Source organism: Phoxinus phoxinus, assembly GCF_949152265.1.
Source record: "Phoxinus phoxinus genome assembly, chromosome: 10".
In the NCBI taxonomy this organism is placed as follows: domain Eukaryota; kingdom Metazoa; phylum Chordata; class Actinopteri; order Cypriniformes; family Leuciscidae; genus Phoxinus; species Phoxinus phoxinus.
This window is the reverse complement of record NC_136885.1, coordinates 6,439,022-6,464,060: the sequence shown is the minus strand read 5'-3', so window position 1 is coordinate 6,464,060 and position 25,039 is coordinate 6,439,022. Positions and strand designations below refer to the sequence as shown.

Genomic DNA, 25,039 nt, shown 5'->3' with positions numbered 1-25,039 from the left:
CATATGACATTCAGTTCATTAAAGCAGCTGCTCAAGATAGCAGAAACATCATCTATCTGATTAAAACAAGCACAGTGACAGAACAGAGTAAGAAAGGCTTTGAAAAATAAAATCAGTGTGGTCATTACGAGACGGCTGCAATTAATGTAAATTTAGTTCAACTTACAATACATTTCATCCAGATCTGTCCAGATGTTATGAGTGAGGAATGGGTCAGACACCTGAGACATCTGAAATCTTCATTGGATAACACATCAGTGGAGGACTGACAGTGAATCTGGGCCTTGAGGACTTATTAACTGTCAGTCAGGACTCAGGAGTAATGAGTTCTTTGGCAAAGGACTTTGGAGAGGAACTGGATCCAGTAAATGAAAAATGGACTTTCATAACAGAAAGCTCCAGTTTTTGGGGGACATAAATATTGGCTTGTTGCACAAGGTGATTGCTTCTCCTTTAGTGTTTATGCATAGGTATAGTGTTTTGTTTTTACATTCCATGAAACAAGCTGCAATGTTTATTTGCTCTAATATATCTCTTTTAAATCTATACAAATATGTAAAAATAACCACACTCTTTGTTAATCAAATTTCTTTTATGTAAAACTTGGTATATTTTCTGGTACATTATCCATAAACCGAAGTATTAAAAGAATTCTCTAAAGTAATAAGTAGAAATATAGACTCAATATAAGCAATATTAAATACAGTCTAATCTGAGTTGGATTTTTTTTTTTAAATCTCCAAAATGCTGAAAGTAACTTGTAGTATGTTAACATCTCCTAAATTTAGATGCTGTATTTAAGTATAAAATAAGAAAATAAAAATACCACTTCCAAAATACATAACATATCTGTATAAACTGAAATATACCTAAATGAAATAACTTGAACTATGAATAAAGCTAACCAGGTAATTAATAGCTCGTAAGCATCCAAACTACATAAAATGGAAACTTAACCATTGCCAGAAAAAAATGATACTGGTATTTTTTGGAATGCATTTTCCTATAACAAACACATGCAAAGCGGAAAAAAGTCATTCTTTTTTGTCTAATTAATTTGTGTGTATTATGTAACTGTAGTATATGGAGTCAGCATTGATATGAATGCTGCAGGACCAGGTGGGGTCCAGCTTTAAAATCTGCGGTTGTAACTGGAGGAAGTATATGATGATGATGAGAAGTTCAAGCTGAATCCAGAGCCAGTAGCATCAATGCTGCCTCTTCTTGAACCTGACCTAGAGCCTGTTCTGGACCCAGTCCGAGATCCAGAGGCAGATGCAGCACCACTGGCATTGTAGGGACTGTAGAGACCTTTACTGGATGTTGATGAAGCTTCCAGAAGCCTAAGGCCAGATCCCTCTTCAACCATGCTTCTGTCCATGGCATCTTTGTAGGAGATCTTCAGTTTGGTTTTGGGACATGTAAGATATTTTGTGTAACCACTCACATCTCTGAGCTTTTGGGCTGTACGACCATCAATAGAACCTTTCCTGATTGCCTCCTCTAAGGAGATACGTGCCTCAGCCTCTGGCTCAATAAGGCCACCAGTAAGATACTGCACCTCCAGGAAACGCTGTCCTGCCTCATAATAAAGCCAGCCTTTCTTGAGAGCCTGAGCAGCAGACATTTTGACTTTAGTGCGAGGATCGTCAAATCCATGGAAAGCTTTCTGGGCTAAGTTGAGTCTGTCGATCATTATCTTATCTATAAGACCCTTCTCTGTCGCTTCAGCAACTGGGAATTTATCTCCAGTAGATGGGTCTATTATGCCACCAGTACACGCTTGTGCCTCCAACAGTCTCTGGCCAGTTATAGAATCCACTAAGTTCCTACGCATGGCTTCAGTGACTGAAACTTTTTCTAGGCTATCTGTATCAAGTATTCCAGCCACAGGACCTGTCTCCTCAGATGGATCATTCCATATAGTTGCAGGAGTTTTGATGGTGGGTATGGGGCTCATTGGATAAGAGGAGGTGGATCCAAAGGAAGAGGATCGGGACCGAAAACCACTCATGTTTCCAGATAACATGTCAGCAAATTCTGTGATAGACAGGGTGCCAGAGCGGTACTGGTCGATTGCACTCTGGTCAATAAGGCCTCTTGCAATAGCGTCATCAATGTCATACTGTCGACCTGATCTTCTGTCAATGAGAATAGACTTTTCAACCCCTTCTGATGATGTTATTGTGATTTCTTCCCATTCACACTCTTGCTCTGAAAGTTCAAGGTAAGTCTGATGGTCAATTAGCCCTTTGCGGTAGGCTTCATACACAGACATCTCTTTGCCTGAATCGGGATCTACAATGACAACTCTGCGTTTGCGAACGGAGGATTTGGTCGAAGACTGTTTCTCACGTTTCTTTTCTTTAAGAAGCAAGAGCACAAGACCTGTGTCTGGGTCTACAATACATCTTTCCATCAGCTGCAGGTAGGTCAGATTCTCTTCTGTGTTTGGGTCAAAGAAGCCCTTGGTGTCATCCGTTGGGTCACTGAGGATCTCGTTCATTTCCTCATCGAAAAACCCTCGGTTGTAGGCAACTTCGACTGGCAAGCGGTGACTCTGCTCTGGGTCAATAATTCCTCCAGTAGCAATCTGAGCCTCAAGAAGACGAATTCCATGGTCTCTCAAAATCAGGCCCTTTTTCATTGCCTGGAACAGTGAGATCATTTTGCCTGTATAAGGATCTTTATAGCCAGTCACAGCCCTCTCAGCAGACAAGAGCTTGTCTTTGAACTCTGGGCCGACAATTCCCATCTTAACTGATTCATTTACTGTTAACTTGAGGTTCTTGATAGGGTCAACTATATAACCTGTGGCTGCTTGTGCTTCCAGCAACTCAAAAGCAGTACCTGGCCTGATCATGTTCTTTTTCATGGCTTGGTAGATAGATAGGCGGTCTTTAGTAGACTCCACATGCACGCCAGCAATACAGCTTGAGCCCTCAAGATATTTCCGCAATCTATTGCTCACCTCCTCCACAGTTAGTAGCCCCTCATTAAGTTCGCTGACTGTTTGTTCATCAATGATTTTTGAGCGATATAACTCCTCTATTGTTATTTCTTTTCTGATACCTTTGAAGAGCAGCCTTCTGTCTGCTAGAGACAACAGATATAGCCCATCTTTGTCGACCTTGCATCTTTTCAAAAGCTGTGCATATGAAAGCTTTTCATCAGTTAATGGATCAATGTATCCTTTAACCTCATCGGACAGCTTTTCATTTGTCTCTTTGTTAATATATCCACGTTGTGTGGCAATCTCTGATGGCAGGTGGAAGTTATATTCTGGATCAATAATACCACCTGTTGCTGTTTGAGCTTCAAGTAGCCTTAGGGCATAGTCCTCGGACACAAGGTCCTTTTTCATTGCTTGGAAGAGGGAGACAACCTTTCCACTATATGGATCCTTATAGCCAGTCACTGCTCTCTCTGCAGACAAGAGCTTATCATGAATTTCTGGGCCCACTACACCTTTGCGCACTGCTTCATCTACAGTGAGCATTTCATTCCTGACAGGATCAATGATGAATCCCGTGGCAGCTTGAGCCTCCAAGAGACCAATTGCAATGTCTGGCTTCATCATCTCTCTCTTCATTGCTTGATAAATGCTGATTTTGGAATTTGAATCAGTCACCACACCAGAAACACTGCCAGTTCCGTACAAGTACTGCTTAACACTTTGCATATCCATGACATCACGCATAGTCTTTTTCTCTTTCTTCAACAGGTTGTAGGTCTCAAGGTCAATGATACGGGCATTGTAGAGATCTTCAATAGTAATTTGACGTCTTCTTGTGCTGCCCGTCTGGATGTTCCCCCCTATGATAAATTCTCTCTGCTCCAGAATCTCAATTATAATGATTATCATCCGTTCCTTTGTTATGTTTCCAGAACGATATTCTTCCAGAAGCCGAGCCCTTTGCTCCTCAGGTAGTAAATTTGAATTCATGACATCCCAGAGAGACATAGAGCCCTGACCTTCAATGGGTAGATCAACCTGGGTAGTGGTTAGATCACTCTGAGTTTGTTCTTCACTGTAAAGGTATGTCTTCTCCACAACTGTTGGGGCCTGTGGTTTGGAGAGCTTTAGTAGATTTAAACCTGTGTCAGGATCAGCCATACACTTGTCTTTTAACTGTTTGTATGATATGTTCTCATCAGATGCAGGGTCAGAGAAGTATTTGCTTTCAGCAATGCTGCTGGCCAGCTGTTTGGTAACATAGCCACGCTGAATAGCAATTTCAACAGGAATACGATGACTGTTTACTGGATCAATAACTCCACCTGCGGCCAACTGTGCCTCCAAGAATGGCATGGCATGTTCTTTGAGGATAAGGTCTTTCTCCATGGCTTGATACAGGGAGATCTTATTGCCAGTGAATGGGTCTTTATATCCAGTGACAGCTTTTTCAGCAGAGAGAAGTTTCTCATGAAGCTCCGGACCAACAAGGCCTGCTTTAACTGCATCATCCACAGTCAGACATTCATTTCTTGATGGATCCACAATGAATCCTGTGGCAGCTTGAGCTTCAAGCAAAGCGATACCTGTGTTTTGTCTGAGGAATTTCTTTCTCATTGCTTGGTAGATGCTGACCTTCTCTTTTGTAGGCTCAAGGTAAATTCCAGCAATGCCCTCAGAGCCTTGGAGATACTTGTTGACTGAAGTGTTTTTGCTTACCTCTTTTGGAGTCTTTTTACCTTGTTCCAGCAAATCATAGGTAGACTTGTCAATGATTTTGGAGTCAAATAATGACTTGGCAGGAACTGGTGCCCTAAGTCCCTTAAAGGTGTTCTCTTCTTGTTTCTTGGTATCTTTCTCAGTGACAATTACAATTAAAATCTTTGTAATCTTCTCAATTGTCATTTTCCCAGATCTGTATTGCCTTATTAGGTCAAGTCTTTGCTCCTCAGTGAGATAATCCGAGTTAATGAGCTCCCATATGGTAACTTTTCTCCCTTTAAAATGTCCACTCTGAACTTCAACAATTGCCTGAGTCATTGAGTCTTTGGTCTGGTCATCAGTATATTTCAACTCTTCCTTGGCATTGATGGCTTGCTCGGACAAGGGAAGAAGCTGAAGGCCAGTCTTTTTGTCAGTGACACATCTTTTATAAAGCTGCAGATAAGTGACATATTCCTGAGTGTTAGGGTCAAAGTATCCTTTAACTTCATCAGTTGGGCTGGACAAAATCTTGTGAGTTGCATCATCAAAACTGCCCTTCATGCAGGCAATGTCATGCGGAATACGGTGACTTTGAACAGGATCAACGATGCCTCCGGTTGCCAGTTGTGCGTCAAGCAGCCGAAATCCCTGGTCCTTCATGATCAGATCTTTCTTCATAGCCTCAAACAGAGAAATTGTTTTTCCAGTGTAGGGATCTTTGTAGCCTGTGACGGCTCTCTCTGCAGACAGTAGTTTTTCATGAAGCTCCGGACCGACAACACCTGCTTTTACAGCCTCATCTACTGTAAGTTTTTGGTTTTTAATAGGATCTACGACATATCCTGTAGCAGCTTGTGCTTCCAAAAGATTAAGAGCAGGACCAGGTCTCATCATGTCCATTTTCATGGCATCATATAAGGACATTGTTTGTTTGGTTGAGTCAATAATTACTCCTGCAATGCAGTTAGTGCCTTTCAAGGCATTGCGCACATGCTCCATCTCAGACACATCTTTTACAAGCAGCTGTCCTTTCTGCAACTTATTATAGAGGTCTTTGTCAATAACTTTGGATTCAAGAAGTTTTGTAGCAGGTACAGGTGCTCTCAGGCCTTCAAAGGCAAGCTCATTCTTTTTCTCCTTTTCCTCTGCCACAGTTAGAACAATTTTGATTATCTTTTCGACTGTAATTTTTCCAGTTTTGTATTGACGGATAAGATCTTTTTTCTGGTCCTCAGTGAAGTACTCTGAGTTTATAATTTCCCAGATGGTCACAGTCTTTCCTTTAAACCTTCCAAATGGCACAGACACTATTGTCTTGTCAAAGACATCCCTTGTTTCCTCATCTGTGAATATTCTGGCATTTAGAGCAGCCTCCTCAGAGATGGGCAAAAGAAGCAGTCCTGTTTCTGGATCAGTGACACACCTTTCTATTAGCTGGTGGTAGGTCAGATTTTCTTGGGTGTTTGGATCATAGAATCCCTTGACACCATCTGTTGGATTTTGTAGGATTTTATTGGTGGCTGCATCAAACTGACCCTGCTTATAGGCCATTTCAATTGGCACACGATGACTGTTGACTGGATCAATAATGCCACCTGTTGCTATCTGAGCCTCAAGCAATCTGATGGCATGATCCTCCCCAATGAGACCCTTCTTCATAGCTTCAAAGAGGGAGATCTTTGCCTCTGTGTATGGATCCTTGTAACCAGTGACAGCTCTCTCTGCAGACAGCATCTTGTTGTGAAGTTCAGGTCCAATTAGACCCTCTTTAACTGCCTCATTGACAGAGAGTTTCTTGTTTTTAATTGGGTCAATCATGTATCCAGAAGCGGCCTGTGCCTCCAGCAGGACTAGCCCTGTCCCAGGAGCAATCTTCTTCTCCTTGATGGCTTGATAGATGGGCATTGTTTTATTTGGATGAACAAGCAGGCCACCAATGCAGTTCTTGCCCTTAAGAACTGTTTTAAGTTTTTCTGTCTTGCTGAGTTCTTGGCTTGTGGTGTCACCACTCTGGAGCTTATCATAATCCATTTTGCTTAAAAGTCCTATGTCAAAAAGTCTACTTGCAGGTACTTTCTCACGAATGCCATCGAAAGATAATGCAGGGTAACCATTTGGGCCGTCAGCTTCATCAGAAATACTTTGACCATTGAGGACTTTTTTGTATTCGGTCTGGATGTGAATCTCCTGGGTGAGTTTCTGAGCAACCTCAAGCTGCTGAAGTTTCTCGCGCAGTTGCTGGTTTTCCTCAGCAAGCATTCTTTCTTGTTCAAGCTTTTTCCTCTCAAGTTCTTGCATCTCTTTCTGCTTGTTGAGCATCTCTTTTTCAGCTGCTTTCTGTTTCATCAGAGCAGAATCCATAGTAGCCTTAAGTTTCATCTTTTCGTCCTCCATTTGTTTTCTTTGACGTTCCTGTTCATCTTTCAGGGCTTTTGACTTTTTGACCTCTTCTTCAAATTGGCTCTCTAACCTCTTCTTTTCATCCTCAATTTGTTTTTCCTTCTTTAAAAGCATCTCCTTTTCTGACATAAATGTCTGCTGAAGAATAGTTTTCTCCTGTTTAATTTGTTCTTGCTGTGCATTAGCCATCTGTAATAGAAGAAACAATGAACAATGTTAAAATAATGCTGAAATACATTCGGACAAATAATTTTCAATGATGTTAATGTCAATTTTAAGATTAATGAGAAAGCATTATGGATTATAATCAAATAAAGGAACATATTTGTAAAAAAAGAAAGAAAAAAAAGCAATGTTAGTTTTCAGAAAGAGGGTTAACAATGACATAAGCTGCAATTTATGCCATCTTTAACACAATACCTCTTTGGACTTTTTCTGTAACTCGTCAGCCTCTTTTTTCAATTTTGCCTTCTCATTCTCAAGATCGGAAATGGCTTTGCGCAAGTCATCTGCTTCTTTGTTGCTGCTCAGTCTCTGTATTTCCAATTTTTCAACAACAGTCAATTTCTCTTTGGTGGAAAGCTCGGTCTCATGAAGACGGGCACTAATCTCATCTGCCTGCTTCTTGAATTTCTTGGCTTCCTTTTCAGCTCTAGTCTGTGCATCACTGAGCTGTGAAACCTGAAGTCTAAGTTTCTCTGCCTCAGCTGTTATCTCCAACTGTCTCCTGCGTTCAGCCTCCAATGATTTTTGGAAGCCCTCAGTTTCCTCCTCAAGCCGTTGCTGCATCATTTGTTTGTCTTCAAGCAGCTTTTGGGCTTGCTCTTGAGCAAGGTCTTTCTGTCTCTGTAGCATTTCTGCCTCTGCTCTAAGCTTAGACGCCTCCTGAATTGCTTGCATCTTTTCTTTAAGCATCTTTTCAGCAAGTGCTCTTTGCTCTGCAAGGTCAGTCTCTGCAATATGTCTCATGCGAGCAGCCTCCTGGGCCTCAATGCTAAGCCTGGCAGCCTCCTCAGCAAGCTTTTTCATGTTCTCAGCCTCCTCAGCTAAGAATGTTTGAGTATTATCTTTGTCCTTCTGGATGAGACGCTGATTCTCCTCTTCAATTCTGAGCTTAAGTTTGATTAGCTCTTCCATTTGAATCTTGACTTTGAACAGTTCCTCCTCTACCTGGGCTTTCTGTTTAACAGCATCACCAACCTCGTCCTTCAGGCGATAAAGCTCATCATCCAGGAGAGTCTTCTGTTTGTCTGTCTCATCCAGTCGCAGTTTCACTTTAGTGAGCTCTTGCTCAACCTGAGATTTCTGCTTAAGTGTTTGCTCTGCATGTTTCTTGTGCCTAGCCATCTCTTCATCAGCTAGCTGTTTTTGTTTCAGCGCTGCTGTCTCAGCCTGGGCTCGCTTTTCTGCCTCTAACTCTGCCTCTTTTCTGAGCCTCTCAGCTTCTTCTTGGGCTTTGGCCTGATTGTTTGCCTCAACCTCGGCAGCCTGACGCTGACGCTCAGCATCTTCAGCTTGATGGCGGAGGAGGGCAGCCTCTTTCTCTGCCTTTTGCTTGGCCTTTTCTGCTTCTTGGGCAAGCTTTTTGGCTTTCTCAAACTCCTCCTTGAGCCTTTTATGTACCATGCTGTCCTCTTTTTGTTGAACAAGAACACTTTGAACTTGCTGTTCAGCTGTAATTGCTTTCTCAGCAGCCTCGTTGGCAGCATGTATTTGCCTCTCAGCTTCTTTATCAGCATCTTCTCTCTGCTTTCTGGCCTCATCTGCTTTCTTTTTGAGACGCTCCACTTCTTCTTGGGCAACTTGGCGCTGTCGAGCTGCCTCCTGTTCTGCGGCAGTAATCTTTTTCAGCTTTTCTTCAGCCTCCCTTCTTCTGTTTTCTTCTTCAAGGGCAAGCTTACGTAGCTTCTCGGCTTCCTCCTCAGCTCGTAGTTTGCTTTGGTGTGTTTCCTCAGCAATATTCTTCAGCTTATTCAGTTCAAGCTCTAAATCAAGCTTGCCAGATGAAGCCTTCTCAAAATTAAGTTTCAAGATACGAATCTCCTCTTCAACTATTCTTTTCTGTTTAAGAGTGTCATCCACAATTGATTTCTGTCTTTCTAATTCCATTTCAGAGGATTTCTTGAGCTGGTCGATCTTCTGCTCAATGTCTTGCTTGTGCTGGCTTGCCTGATCTTCAAGAGCCTTTCTCTGGTAAGCCTCAACCTCAGCATTCCTTCTCAAGCGTTCATTTTCAGCCTCCTTTTCTTTAAGAGCTATCTCTGCTTCAGTCTTCAAGCGAGTGGCCTCATTAATGGCAGTAAGTTTCTCTTTGAGAATTCTCTCTGCTTCTGATCTCTGCCTTGCAGCTTCCTCCTCAGCCACTTGCCTCTGCCTCTTTGCCTCTTCAGCAATGGCACGGAGCTTGCTTGCTTCATCTGCAAGATCTCTAAGTTTACCAGCTTCAGCTTCCAAGAGTTGTTTACTCTTTTCAGTGGTAGACATGCTATCCTTTTCAGCCTTAGATTTCAGCAGCAAAAGTATGTCCATTTCACTTCTGACTTTGGAAAGCTCATCTTCAAGCTGCTTCCGCTGCTGCTCTGCAGCACTGACCTCATTCTTAAGACGGTACAGTTCATCATCAAGCAGAGATCTCTGTTGCTCGGCATGATCAAAATCAGCTTTCAAGCGGATCAGCTCATGCTCTGCTGAAAGCTTCTGTTGTGCTGTGCTCTCTGCCATCTTCCTCTGCCGCTCAAGTTCTTGCTCAGCCATGTCTTTCTGTTTCAGGGCAGACTCTTCAGCTTTGGCACGTTTTTTGGCCTCGCGCTCAGCATCATCTTTCTGTTTTTCGGCCTCTTCCTGTGCAAGACTCTTTTTGTGAGCTTCTTCCTCTGCCTGGAGCCTTAGACGAAGGGCTTCATTAGCTTTTTGCCTCCATTTTTCAAGCTCGCACTCAGCCTCTTCCCTTGCCTTGTCTGCCTCTCCCTGTTGCTTTTTGAGGCGTTCTGCCTCCTCCTGCAGTTGAATGACAGTTCCGTGCTTTTCTCGGAGTGACTCCTCGAGTTTGGATGTCTTCTCGACAAAGGACATGCGCTTGCTCTGCAGCTCAGCAGTGGCACTTTTCTGAGCTACCTCTTGAGCGACCTTGATTTGTCGGTCTTTCTCAATCTCAGCCTGCTTCATGTGTATCTCTGCCTCCTCAGCCTGTCTCTTGAACTTATCAAGGTCATCTAGGGCTTTCTGCTTCTGCCTGGCAGCCTCTTTCTCTGCTTCAGACTTCAGCTTTAATTCTTCCTCCGCCATCCGCTTCTTCTGGGTCTCCTCATTAACCTGCTTACGAAGTTTCTCAGCCTCCTCCTGAGCAACTTTGCGAAGTCTCTCCGCCTCTGCAGCCTTGTCTCTAAGCTGCCTCACCTCGTCCTCTGCAGTGGACTTCTGCTTTACTGTAGTTTCCAACTGAAGCCTTATGATGTGGATCTCTTGCTCTATTTTGGACCGGCTTTGCAGAGCCTCCTCCACTTGTTGACTCTTTGATTTGATCTGCTGTTCGGAGAGGTTTTTAAGCTCATGCAGCTCCAGCTGGATGTTCTGCTTTTGCCTTTCAGCATCCACAGCAACGATCTCTCGTTTGCTAACCTCCTCTTGCATCATGAGCTTGAGCTCCTTTGCCTCTTTCTCCGCTTTGGCAATGGCCTTGGCATGAGCTTCAGCTAGCTGCTTCTGTTTCTCTAACTCTGCCTGCATTTCAGCCATTTTTTTCCTCTCTTCTGCTTTAAGTTTCTCAGCAGCTTTCTGTATTAGTGGAAGTAAATGGTAAAGAAAATTATGATCAGGATCAAGCATGACAGGGTGTTAAAAGATTTAGTTTACCAAAAAATGAAAATGCTGTCATCATTTATTAGCTCTGTCATTCCAAACCTGTGTGACTTTCTATTATATTATTACTTTTCTTCCGTGGAACACAAAAGGAGTTTTTTTTTAAAGAATATATTGGCCACTCTTTTTAACATAATAAAAACTGGAGAAGTCGAGCTCCAAAATTACGAAAAAGCACCATGAAAGTATCATAAAAGTGGCCCATGTGACTTGCATTATATTCTAAGTCTTCTGAAGCTATTATATACATATATCTTCAGAAAACTTGGAAAAAAGCACAGAAGTTGTATGGACGACTGTCATCGTGCTTCGTCACTTTTGAAGTTTGAAAGCTTTAAATCCCATTCCTTGTAACTGCATGGCCAAAAAAATAAACAAACTATCATTATCGAAAAGTGTCCTTTTTGTTCCATGGAAGCAAGAAAGACGTGGTTTGCAATAACATGATGGTGAGCAAATGATGACAGAATTTTTCATTATTTCAGTAAACTAATTCATTTAGTGTTAAGGTTTTTGTTTAGCTCAAAGGAAGACAGGTTTAGATGCAAACATGACAAATGGGGTTAAAATAAATGAATAGTCGAATATGATATCATTAATGTATGGAGACACACGACATTGCTTTAAAACACTACACTCTCATGACATGCTATGGTAGCACTCTGGAAACTATTGACTGCATTCCAGTTAAACAAAGTTATTCAAGAAAAAAACTGTCTAATAGTACTATGCAATCAATATGCTGTTGTTATAAACTAGATGACTGGATGCAAACTGAGCACACAATAAATACAGCTTTAAAAAGCCTGACTTATATAAAGATGTATCATCATTAAGGTATCTTGATTTGGTGGCCAGACCAAATGGTGAGATGAACAGAACAACTAAATACCAATAGTGCAAGCAAGTACTCCACCGTTAGCAATGGAAAGTAAGTTATACTGTAGATGTCAAAAGCAATGATTCAGGCAGACAAGCAGGTCCAGATCCACAGATAAAGAGCAGAGGTTAGTAAGGAAAAGAAAAACATTTCAAATTACTTTGAAAAATAAAAAAGGGGCAGTAGGAATCTGATTCTCAAATAAATTGACTTACACTGACTCTATGAGAATAGCAATAGCTACGAGAATATACAGTAGTCAATATTTGAAGTGGATCAAAGTTGTCCTAAGACAAGAACGGGTTTTGATCCACTACAAATTTTAACAACTGTAGCTATGAGAATCAGAAAACTACAATGAACAAAAGTACAATAACATTTACAGAGAAAGGCTAAATCATATAAGCTTGATGGGAGGAAATTCAGAATATTCATGAAGAGGGATATTGGAAAATGGGTATGAAATTACTAGAGCGTAGTGAAAAGTTTTACCTCTTTAGAGCCCAAAAAAGTTCAAGCAATCATCAAGACAAAGCACTGGCAAGCAGTTAGGAGAAGCAAAGAAACCAAAGGTTAGGGTTTGAAAGACATACAGTAGTGAGAGAAGAGAAAAGCATACAGGAAAAGTCGGCCTCATACAACTTGCTTTCCCTAGTGTGTATCAGACACTGTCTGACGTTCATATAATAACATATTCTGCTCTGTTCAAATATGTAAAAATATATGAAAAAATACCTAAACTGCCGCTGGTAATTGTTAGAGCTTTACATTTAAAAAAAAAATGTATCTGCAAATTAATCATAAGCTTTTCTAAGTTTTTGTAAAAGAAATGTGTATAGATAATGTCCTTGAAAGGTAATGTGATTCTTAATGCTTGTTTTTTTAGCAAGACATAATTTGGACAGGACAAATTTATTCTACCTGTAACTTACTTCTGTTTGTCACATGCAGCTTTTGTTTCCAAAATGACTAAATAAATGTCGAGTCACCCATACATTAAGTATATCTAGATGATTTTTTTAATGAGTGGTTGGTTGAGTTTGTTAATATTAGTGTGTTAAGTTAGTTTGGTGTGAATAGGGTCCCTTGGTGTCACGCACCTCCTCGTCCTCCAAGCGCCGCTGCGAGTCTGTGATGAACTTGATGTACTGACTGGTCAGCGTCATCAGTTCACTATAGCGAGTTCTCAGAGTTACATACTATGATGAAAAAGATAAAGCATTTTGATCATTCAGATGATATCAGTAGGTAGGCTGTACTATTTTACAAGATAGCACAATTGCACATTTAAAATGCTAAAACACCATAGTAATCTATGCAAACTTGAGTAATCAAATAATGCAAATGTATGAATTAGAATGAACTGATCTATGAGCGTTTTCCAACCTCTTGAATTATGTTATCAGAGGCTGACTCCATCTTGGTTTTCTTCAAAGGAGAAGTCAGAGGTTCTACCTGAGCTTTGTAGGCAACCAATTGTAGTTCATAATCCTGAAAAAAAAAAGATTGTAGCACTCCAACAACAAAAACCTATAATTTTCAGCATCATTACCCCAGTCTTCAGTGCCACATGATCCTCCAGGAATCATTTTAATATGCTGATTTGCATAACATGTGTTGAAAACAGTTGTGGTGCTTCATATTTTGTGGAAACAGTGATACAGTAAAATGGTTTCTGAAGGATGCTGATGAGGAGTAATGATGCTGACGTTTCTGCTTTGATCACATGAATAAAATTACATTTTTAAATATATTCAAATAGAAAACGGTACTGATATTTCACAATAACATTGTTTTTCCTGTATTCAAATAAATGCAGCCTTTGTAAGCACAAGCCACTTCTTCTTGTGCATGCACATGTCTCTATAACTCTCACTAGGGCTGTGCGATATTGAAGAAAAATGCGATATGCGATAACTCCTTAAATAATGCGATATTCGATATGCGATACGATAATGCTTAAAGTGTGTAAAATAAACTTAAATTATCTTTAAAATATATTTAAAATGATATAACCTACATGTGTTTCACATTCTTTTTATGACAAGAAAACATCCTTATAACTTCTGAAAGTGAACATCAGTGTTTTACTGTAGCATAAGAAGTGTTATTTTAACATCAGTGTAAACCACAGGGTTTCAGGTTATCCTACATTAGGTTTATTTAATAAAAGATACTGAATCATAAAATATAAAAATAAAACATTGCTTAGTTTTCACTGTATGAATTAAATATATCCTGATACTTATTAAAGCTAAAAAAACTTTCTTTTGTTCATGACCCCATTTATTGCAAGCTGTTGCGATATGCATATTGCGATATATACATTTGCGATATTTCCATAAATTCGATATATTGCGCAGCCCTAACTCTCACTTACCTTGATTGTATCAATGTAACCTTTGGCATATTTCTGACACTCATCAACTTTCTCTTTGTTTTTCTCAATCTCTTCAAGCAGTTTCTGTGAGGGGAAAAAGTCAGCATATTATACTTTTAAATAGGCTAACAAAAAGCTATTAGAGAAATGTATTTATTGCAATGTGTATCAGAGAACTAATGCACAGAAATGAATATTCCAGCAGCTTCTCTTCTGAGAATTTTTCGCAAATTATTGATCTTGTTCCATATTTCACACTACTCAAATTTTGTTCAAATTTCAAGATGCCGCACTGTACATTTGTAAACACTGCATCATTTTCATATTTATGAGGTTAATATCACTGAGGTAAATGCAAAAGAGCATGCGACTTATTTCAAAACCTGCCTGTCCATCTGAGGAAATGTTGACACTTCGGCTAACTCTGAAACATACTACAAAAATAATAGTCTGTTCGTCACCTTAATAAATGCATTTGATGTCACTGGCCATTGCTATGTTTAGTTTCACTTAGACATTGAAACTAAACATAGCAGATGTTTATGATGTAAATGCAAATGTACAAAGCAAATAAATATCTAATGAGGTGATGATGGTAATGATTGTTTTTTAAAAAGGCCCATTACTGTATGTAAATTTCGCAGATAGAGGTCACTTATTCAAAACAATAGTGAAGCGAATGCTAATGAGAGACACTGGTCTGGAGTCCCATGGAGGATCTTGGGAAGGATATAAGAGAGAATGACTACAGTGAAGGACGAGAGACGACCTGGGATCATTTACGTTGCTGTTTTTATTATGCTTATATGCTGCAGTCGGCCACTGTCACTCCTTTCACTTTATTGTTTATGCATATTTTACGATTAAAGTTACGTTGAACGTCCGCCTCCTTTTTCCCTGAACTTTAAATTTGTTACAGTTACGTTTTACCACTTAAATAATCATATAATACAAAAAATACATTTGAGGGTGTTGAAAGTTATAACGTTACTCTGCGCGTTCGCTCAGTGGATGCTATGAGACACTTGTTTCACACTGCAGTGAACTAGATCGATATTAGCATAGCAATAATTAATAAACGCTGGATGACGTGTTGCTAAATGGCATGCAATTCATTTTAAACCATTGTATGGTGGAGAAAATGCCGTATTACTGAAACTACAAATAAAGCTCTTTCTGATTATGATAAGTTGTCTGATTTACTTTTTGGATACAAACATTTTACTCGCGGTAAACCAATAAAACAAGATTCAAACAATAAAACTAACCGTGTTGAGATACAGTATATAGCAATGATTCGTTTTCTGTCGATAAATGTATCAAAACATTTATTTTGACGAAATTTATTTCTACACGGTTTCTACGAAAGTAAAACCAGAAATCGAGGGTAACGCGGATATGACGTCATTAAAAGGCGGTGCAATGACACGGGCCGTTACACTGATTAAAATAGCTGATTTCTCTAGATTTAAACATTGTTGGAAACATTTGGTATAATGCAAGTGCACAAGTCAGCAAAATATATACCGCAGTTCTAGTGGTTTTTGGATATTTTAATTAAAAAATCTTACATATTGTGCCTTTTTTTAATACTGTGACCACAAACTGTGATAACCCACTATAAAACTCTAAACAAGTGTGAAGCATTGCTTAACCCAGGGTTAAATCTGGCTGTTGCCCGATGTTTAAAGAGAGCAGTTTGTTTACAGAAAGCTTGTGTGGTTCAGTACCTTCTCCTGTGCCAGTTGTTCTTTCAGGGTCTTGCTGTCAGTAATAGGCACTGCCTGGATCTTCTCCTGCCGCTGTTTGGCGTCTGCGATCCAGCGGATGAGCCAGTCGTAGCTCTCCCTGTAGTAGCCCTGCTGCCGGCCAAGCTGCTCCAGCTCGCGATGACGCAGGTCGATCTGGGCGAAGACGGCGCGCCAGCGGTCCTGGAGGCTGCCCAGGAGCTGTCTGTAGTGGTCCAGCTCAACGTCCCGTTCAGTGTGAATCCGAGACATGTGCTGGCTGACCGATGTGGCCATGGCCAGCTCACGCTCCATATCGTCAAACACGGGCCGCTTGCTTTCTGCCTCCACACGCATTTTCTGAACATACAAGAACGAGTTGACTTAATCCCAAAATAACATTTACGTAACTACATTGTACATACAGTATATAAGCTTTTTCATGAAAATAACCAATTAAATCCCAACATTTGGCAAAAAGTCTTGACTCAAACAATAATCCACCCAAAAATGAAAATGCTGTCATATTTACTCACCATCTTATCTTTCCAAACCCGTATTTTGAAGAATGTTGGTAACCAAACATTTTCGGTTCCCATTGACTTCCACTGTATTTTTTGGTCTAAATAATGGAAGTCACTAAGAAATATTTGGGTACCAACAATTTTTAAAATTCGTTAAAAATTCTTTCCTTTTCCAAGATCATACAGGTTTGTAACAACACTAGGGTGGGTCAATTTTCATTTTTGGGTGTATAACTAAAATATGTTCTTGTTTCCAGTTTAATTTGCAGAGTCATTTCTAAGTAAGTCATTTGAAAGTTGATTTTCCCCAAAAAGTGCAAAACTATGGCTCTTCAAATCATAATCTGTTGGTTTGAGAATCAGTCCAACACTTGACTATCTGTTTGCCAGAACAATGGCAGATTGGGAAACCTGTTTGAACACAGACATTATTTTTGCTGTTCAGTTAGATGGCAAATAAACGCCACATTTCACCATTATGGTCCACTAAACTAAATCCTTATCCTATTTTACACAATTCAACTTTTTTCTATTCATATCTAGATCAGCAGTTCTAAACCAGGGGTCCAGGGCCCGCCAGGGAGCCTCAGCAAACCTCCAAAGTGACTTAATGACTTACTTGATTTAAAATAAGACAAAAAAAGCATTAAAATATCTTAAACAAAATCTATATACTTCTATCATATTTTTTACACACCCCCTCAACAACTGTAAAATCGGGATATATAAAGAATTCATTTTTCACACTAATTTTAAAGTGTGATTTCTGAAGCTAAGAAATGTAAATAAATACAATATTTAAATTCCATGATGAATAAACATTTCGTAGTTATTCCAAGCTCTAAAATATTTGGATAGAAAATAGTAATAACTTTTTCTCATTCTTACATATCCAGTAAATCACAAACAACTGGAAACAACAAACAACTTTAAAAAAGAGGGATCCTTGAAAAACTTTCAGCTCTTAAAACCTTTGGAATCATGAAATTGAATTTTTATTTATTTAATCAACAGAAACTAGGATTGTCAGTCCTCTGAATTTTTAGCCGAATAAATAAGCTTCCCATTGATGTATGGTTTGATATATTGACAGGGTGACATTTACAAAATATCATATTTTTTTGTATAAAAGAAAAAAGAAAAATCAATAATTTTACCCATACGATGTATTGTTGCCAATTGCCACAAATATACCCGTGCGACTCATGACTGGTTTTGTGATCGAGGGTCACATATAAAACAGAGGGTCAATCATTGAACACTAAATATTTCACACATGTTACCTTGAGCTCGGAACAGTAGTTCTCCACCTCCTGGACGTTTGTAGGAACCGTGTGAACCTCACGCAGGCGACTCTCATATCTCTTCACGACATCTTCTGCCCCTTGTGTGTTCCGGATCACAACTTCTATTGTCTTGAGTCTACAAAGGAAAGAGATGCCTTGATCTGATCTCATGCCTTATTAAATCAGTCCATAATAATACACTACCGGTCAAAAGTTGAAAATAATAATGACTCTCTTCTGCTCACCAAGGCTGCATTTTATTTGATTGATTTGAATATACTTTAATACAGGTGAATGTAATGATGTAATGATGTAATGATGCTAGTAATGATGCTGAAAATTCATGGGAATAAATTACATTTTAAAATATATACAGGTGAAACTCGAAAAATTCGAATATAGTGCAAAAGTTCATTTATTTCAGTAATTCAACTTAAAAGCTGAAACTAATATATTATATAGACTCATTACATGCAAAGTGAGATATTTCAAGCCTTTATGTGTTATAATTTTGATGATTATGGCTTCCAGCTTATGAAAACCTTTTCACAATATTCTAATTTTGAATTTGGGGTTTTCATAAGCCATAATCATCATAATTATAACAAAGAAAGGCTTGAAATATCTCATGTAATGAGTCTATATAATATATTAGTTTCACCTTTTAAGTTGAATTACTGAAATAAATGAACTTTAGCACGATATTCAAATTTTTCGAGTTTCACCCGTATATATTTTAAAATATAATTTATTCCCATGAATTTTCAGCATCATTACTACAGTCTTCAGTGTCACATGATCCTTCAGAAATCATTCTAATATGATGGTTTGCTACTCAAGATGTTGAAAACTGTTTTTGCATAAGAGACTTTTTTTGAAAATTCTTTCAAATATTTGACAGGTAGTGTACACACTAGTTAATAAGAGACAACACATGACTGGAAAGCAGCATCCTCGAGACCAGTATTCTGAACAACGGATGTGTTGTGCTGCTTATGTGAGAGTGCTCCTTACTTCTGCAGGTACACCGAGGACAGGTTGTAGGTTTGGTCCATCTTCTGCAGGGTGAAGTCCAGCTCTGAGCGCAGGACGGGGGTGCTGGACTGCTCCGGGGACGCCAGGACCTCCTCAGCTTTCTGGGACACTTTATCCAGGTTCGTCTTAATACCGTCCAACTCCACGTGCACTTTCTGTTTGAGCCAGAAACAGATCGGATCCATTTAGTTAAATATGACAGAGTCAAGCAAATCATTTGCAAGTGTATTTACAATTTCTTTACATTTTAAGATGATTTTAAGGAGAAGAAATCTTATTCACATTACTCTCATATACCTCATATTGTTTTAATATTTGTTGTTCTGTCTTTAATTTATTCTGCAGTGTGGTAATAAGACTTGTCGTTTCAAATAATAATAAATGAGCTACAAAACATGTGGATGCATTACAATAAGAATAAAGTAAGACTCGTACCCTCTGCTCCACAGTCTTCTGAACGCAGTCTTTGAGCGGATCTTTACCCGCTGGTTGTCGGATGCGAGCCACTGTGCGGGACTCACAATCTTCGATCTGCAGGCGCAGGTTTTTGATTTGCGTGATGAACGACTTGCTTGTGGATTCATCCTGCTCACCTGTGAAGATGACACATTTGTTATTACCGTTTTCTGAATAAACAACAGTTTATTTCTCCCTTTATTTGTGCACTGCAGCCAACATTCACGTCACACACATTCCTTCTGTGTTAGTGGTACAAATGCCATTCCAAAATCAAAAGAAAAGAAACTATATATAATACTGTGCGTGAAGAAAATTAAACCTATTTCAGGCACTATTACAGCTTATGACAGTACAATATATTATTAAATAAATATTATTGTATTTAAATTATCACAAATTTAAAAGTACAACAAACTTGTGTAAATCGTGTAAATGTGTCATAAAAAAAAACAAAAAACGAATATATATATATATATGGTTAACTAGCATGAAAACTTTAAGCAAAATATAATTATATATTTCAGTAACTTTAGTTTAGGATGCAATCCTCACTATTAACTAGTTGCTTATTAGCATGCATATTACTAATTTATTGGCTGTTTATTATATGCCTTATTCTGCATGACCATATCCTACATCCCTTAATCCCACCCAATACCTACATTTAACAACTACCTTATTAATAAGCAGTAATTATGAGTTTATTGAGGCAAAAGTTACAATTAATAGTTAGCCAATAGTGAGAATCGGATCTAAAGTGTGACCCTTATTTATTTATGTTAAATGCTATTTACACTAAGTGCACTGCAAATATATATAGATGCTATTTACACTAAGAGAAAATAGCAGTATGTTCTTTGCACTACGTGTAAATAGTTGTTAGATGCTATTTATACATAGTGCAAGTAGTGGAAGATGCTATTTGCACCACTATGTATTGTATTATAAAACAGTATCCAGTAATTACATCATATTCAGTGTATATGGTTATATTTATTAAAAGCATAAATGGATGCTGCCTTATTAGAACAATACCCCTACCTATAACCCTACAGATAAACACTTTATTCCCGCTATTAAATATCCGTTAGGCACTTTATTTCCACTTTTCCAATATTTTCTTTATTCTTTATTTAAAATAAACGCCTCTCTGAGCTGATATGTAAAAAAAATAGATGCATATATAGAGAAAAGGTGGATTCTTTTGCAATTTTCTCTGGCTCAATCATACAATGTGGGCAGAGTAAGTGTAAATAGCCTCTGCCAACAAGCGCGAAACCTCTTTTGCCGTTAAAAAACTACTGTCAGGTTTTACTAAAGACACACAGTGAAAAAATAGCACTGTGTAGGAGTTTCCCTTTCAAAGGGAGGAGAGTATTTAAATGAATCTTGCAAGGTGATTTACTAATGTTTGCGCTCGTCAATGTACTGGTATTTGCGCCATAATTTACCGCCCAAGAAAAGCCAGTCTTAAACCAGATGCTAATTTGCGCTTCTCTTGGTAGATTGAGTTGGTCATTATGGAAATCTTTCCACTCCCGTCGGCGCTTTTTTAGGATTGCACTCTCATGCTAATTTGCCCAGTTTTAGCAAATCTGTCCCTCTGTTTCTTTATTTAGATTTTAGGATTCCTTGGATTCCCCTTATTTTGATTAAATGTCATCTAAATGACAAACATATGAATAATACAGAGTCGGAAAGACCAGGATATGTTTTTCCTCTGTATTATGCCACTATATTGAGTTTTTAAGACATGCACACTCTGTAGAGATGCGCAGTTAGCTAAAGCACAGGAGCGAAACAATGCCAAAAGCTGACACCACATGTTCTTCAGTAATAGCAGCTCATCCATGACTGCGAGCAGGAGCACAAGACTCACCCTGTGCTCTGACAGCGGCTCCTGTAACGTGAATTAAACAGTTACCCAGCATCCGTGAACATATCACCCTGATTTGTTACAAGTGTTTGGTGGCACGCATTGGGCTTTGTCAGGGGCTTCATGTTTATTGCGAGGTGAAGTCTGTACCTTTCTCCAGGGTGCGGAGAAGTCTGTCGAAATGCAGTGTGGTCTCCTTATAGTCCCTTTCGATCTGCATGCTGTCGTTTGAATCGAACATCTTTGAGTCCTGGCTGTCTTTGAGAAAGTCCTGATAGTGCAGCTGAAGGTTCCTCAAAATCAGCTGGTACTCGTCCGACTTCATCGTCTTGAACTGAAACATAAGTGGACAGACACATTAACCCTTAGCTTCTTTCAAATTCAAAATGGTTATATTGGCATCTTTCCCGTGAGTATTGCTACGACGGGATAACAATAATCTTCATTTTGTCTTTTGTCTAAAATTGACAATCTATAGCAACGTATTCTGAGATGTTAAACAGTCAAATGACGACTTCGCTTCTCTTTCATTTGTTTAGGAGGGCTCTTGAAGGCGTTATTCAATAAAGCAATTATCCTTGTTTAGTTTCCTAAAAATAACTCAGTGAATCTCCAACTGAAAAAACAAACAAAAACAAGTTACTGAGTTAGGTAAAAATCTCATCTTGTTTACTGTAGAACTATGGCTGGCAGTGTCACGGTGGGGGTTTTGTGTCTTGTTCTTGTCTGTCATGTATGTTGGTTGAAGCACAGATGAAACAAGATCCAGTTGCAGCACACTTTATTAATTAGATACTAAACTTGAACGAACAAACTAGGACAGGGACACTGGAACAGAACAACCGAACAACAACATAACTCTAGACATGTAAACAGTCAAACAAGAACTCACAAAGGTTCAGGACTGAAACACAAGGCTTAAATACAAGGGATAAACGAGCTAGACAAGATAACAAGGGGGCGTGATAAATCAGAAACACCTGTGAACAATGATCAGACAATTAACAAGACACATGGCAAACAGTGAATCACATGACAGACAAGAACAAGACACAAAACCCCCACCGTGACAGGGAGATATACATGTAGACTAGACATGATAAACCGGTAGAGATTTTAGACTCGCGTTGAAAAAAGCTAATCATTTAAATGTGTTTTTCAGCCTTAGTGATTAGTGATTTTGTTCATGTGCAATAAAGTTGACATCATAACCTGCAAGACTAATTTGCCACTGGTTTCCTGGTAGTTTGAATAATGCTTCAATTTATGAGTAAAATAAGGTCTGTGTTAAACAACTTGATGATACTTGAACATTTTGTTCAATAACGTAAATTGCAAACACACACACACACACACACACACACCCCCCCAAACGTTCTAGTTACTTAATAGAAACATGCATAAAATAAAAAAAAATTATAATAATAAACGCGTTTAAAATTTTTGTGCAATTTACGTCATTTAGTAATTGAATTGTAAAAACTACTTAAAGCTAAAATGACAACATTGTGATAAAATGACTAATATTGTGATATAAGAGGGAAATATCCAGCCAGTAGATTAACTAAGCTTCACATCCCTTATTTGTTGAGTTAGCGGCTCAAACATCAAGACGTGAGTCACGTGACTAAATGACACGAATAGAGCAGAGAACAGACCATAGTGATGTTCCATGAGCGGATGAGATGGATGTCTTTCATCAGGTATTGCCAGGACAGAAGACTCCTGAGGTCAACGTGTAGTTTCTGCCAGAGAACCAGTGTCTGCTGGTGACCAGACTCCAGACTGAGAGAAACATCAACATCACACTCACAAGCATTAGTCCATATGTTTTAGGTCACACTGTCTACTAAGAAAAGAGAAATATGCTGCAGGTTCTTCACACATGTACAGTGAGCTGCCAAACTAGACGGCATTTTTAGGCATCAGAGGAACACTCACAATATGATGAACAGTAGGAATCAAAAGTATGCATTCTTATAAGATACCTATTTTTCAAAGGCAAGGGTTACCAAACTTTATTTAACAGCCGAACCTCTTAGGCGCAAAAAATTTACTCGAAGTACACTACCAGTCAAAAGGTTTTGATCGGTAAGATTTTTTTATGTTTTTAAAAGAAGTCTCTTCTGCTCACCAGGGCTGCATTTATTTGATTAAAAAATAAAAATAAATAAAAATAATATGGTTACATATGACAATTTAAAATGTTTTCTATTTTAATATATTTTAAAATGTCATTATTCCTGTGATCAAAGCTGAATTTTCAGCATCATTACTCCAGTCTTCAGTGTCACATGATCCTTCAGAAATCATTATAACATGATGATTTGATGCTCAAGAAACATTTATCGTTATTATCAGTGTTAAAAAGGGTTATTTAAATTTTTATTTCAGGATTCTTGGTGAATAGAAAGTTCAAAAGAACAGCATTAATCTGATATAGAAAGCTTTTGTAACATTAAACACTACCGTTCGAAAGTTTGGGGTCAGTAAGAATTTTTATTTTATTTATTGGGGGAAATAAATAAAATAAATCAATACTTTTATTCATCAAGGATGACTTAAATTGATCAAAAGTTACAGTAAAGACATTTATAATGTTACAAAAGATTATATTTCAAATAAATGCTGTTCTTTTGAACTTTCAATTCATCAGAGAATCCAACATTGATTTTCAACATTGATAATAATAATGAATGTTTTTTGAGCATCAAATCCGCATATTATAATGATTTCTAAAGGATCATGTGACACTGAAGACTGGAGTAATGATGCTGAAAATTCATGGGAATAAATTACATTTTGAAAAAATAGAAAACATTTATTTTAAATTGTCATAATATATAACAATATTACTTTTTTTTTTTTTTTATGAAATAAATGCAGCCCTGGTGAGCAGAAGAGACTTACTAAAATCTTACCGATTCAAAACTTTTGACTGGTAGTGTATCTCTCTGAGATTTTAAGTTAATATTTTGAATAATTGAATGACACATTCGCATGTTCATGGTTCTCTGATGACAGTTAATGGTCACATGACATGCAAGTAAACACACCTGGAGACGCTCTCGACGGCGTCCTTGTTGACGGGCGGCACGAGGAAGCAGACGGACGGCACGACGGCCTCATTTCCCGAGCGGTGCAGAATCTTCCACTGGAAGGGCTGGGAGTTATTGATGAGCGCGCACTCGTCGCCCTTGTGCATCGTGATCTGTCACAGGACACAGGGATGTAAGCATGCAGCACAAAACACAGGCTGGGGGGGGGTGTTAGGGCGAACGCGACTGTGTCTACCTCCATCTGTTTGAAGTCACACACGGCCTGGACGGGCAGTTTTCCTCTGACGGAGGTGGTGGGGTCCCGTGGCTTCAGCTGGATCACGGATCTGGCTCTCTTGTTCAGGCCGGCGATGTCAGTCTTAAACTCGTTCAGCTGCTCTCTCTCCTCCTGTGGTGAAACTCGGTTACTTCAAAGCTTCTCAATTCGATTCCTTTCTTTCATTGTATACCGTTATAAGAAATGTTGGCAACACTTTACAATAAGGCTTCATTTGTTATCATTAGTTAACTACAGGTGAAAATTTGAATATCGTGCATTTATTTCAGTAATTCAACTTAAAAGGTGAAACTATTATAGACTCATTACATTCAAAGTGAGATATTTCAAGCCTTTATTTGTTATAATTTTGATGATTATGGATTACAGCTTTTGAATTTGGGGTTTTCATAAGCCATAATCATCGCAATTATAACAAATAAAGGCTTGAAATATCTCACTTTGCATGTAATGAGTCTATATAATATATTAGTTTCCCCTTTTAAGTTGAATTACTGAAATAAATGAACTTTTGCACTATATTCAAATTTTTTTCGAGTTACACCTGTACATTAGTGAACAATACATCTACAGGATTTAGTAATCTTAGTGTTAATCTCAACATTTACTAATACACTG

At 38.7% G+C, this 25,039-nt stretch overlaps 1 protein-coding gene across 1 annotated transcript in view; it reads right to left on the bottom strand.

Annotated features, from left to right (window-relative positions):
- The window catches only part of LOC307005103 (plectin-like), a 107,591-nt gene that overhangs the window by 1,112 nt on the left and 81,440 nt on the right, over positions 1-25,039 (bottom strand). Inside the window, 15 exon segments of the mRNA XM_079624915.1 lie at positions 167-1,137; positions 1,139-7,249; positions 7,481-10,834; positions 12,899-12,997; positions 13,185-13,289; positions 14,179-14,262; positions 15,909-16,265; positions 17,713-17,851; positions 18,730-18,905; positions 19,186-19,343; positions 21,089-21,109; positions 21,236-21,419; positions 22,744-22,870; positions 24,142-24,296; positions 24,380-24,532. Coding sequence (XP_079481041.1) covers positions 1,090-1,137; positions 1,139-7,249; positions 7,481-10,834; positions 12,899-12,997; positions 13,185-13,289; positions 14,179-14,262; positions 15,909-16,265; positions 17,713-17,851; positions 18,730-18,905; positions 19,186-19,343; positions 21,089-21,109; positions 21,236-21,419; positions 22,744-22,870; positions 24,142-24,296; positions 24,380-24,532 — 11,271 coding nt within the window. The 3' untranslated portion in view covers positions 167-1,089.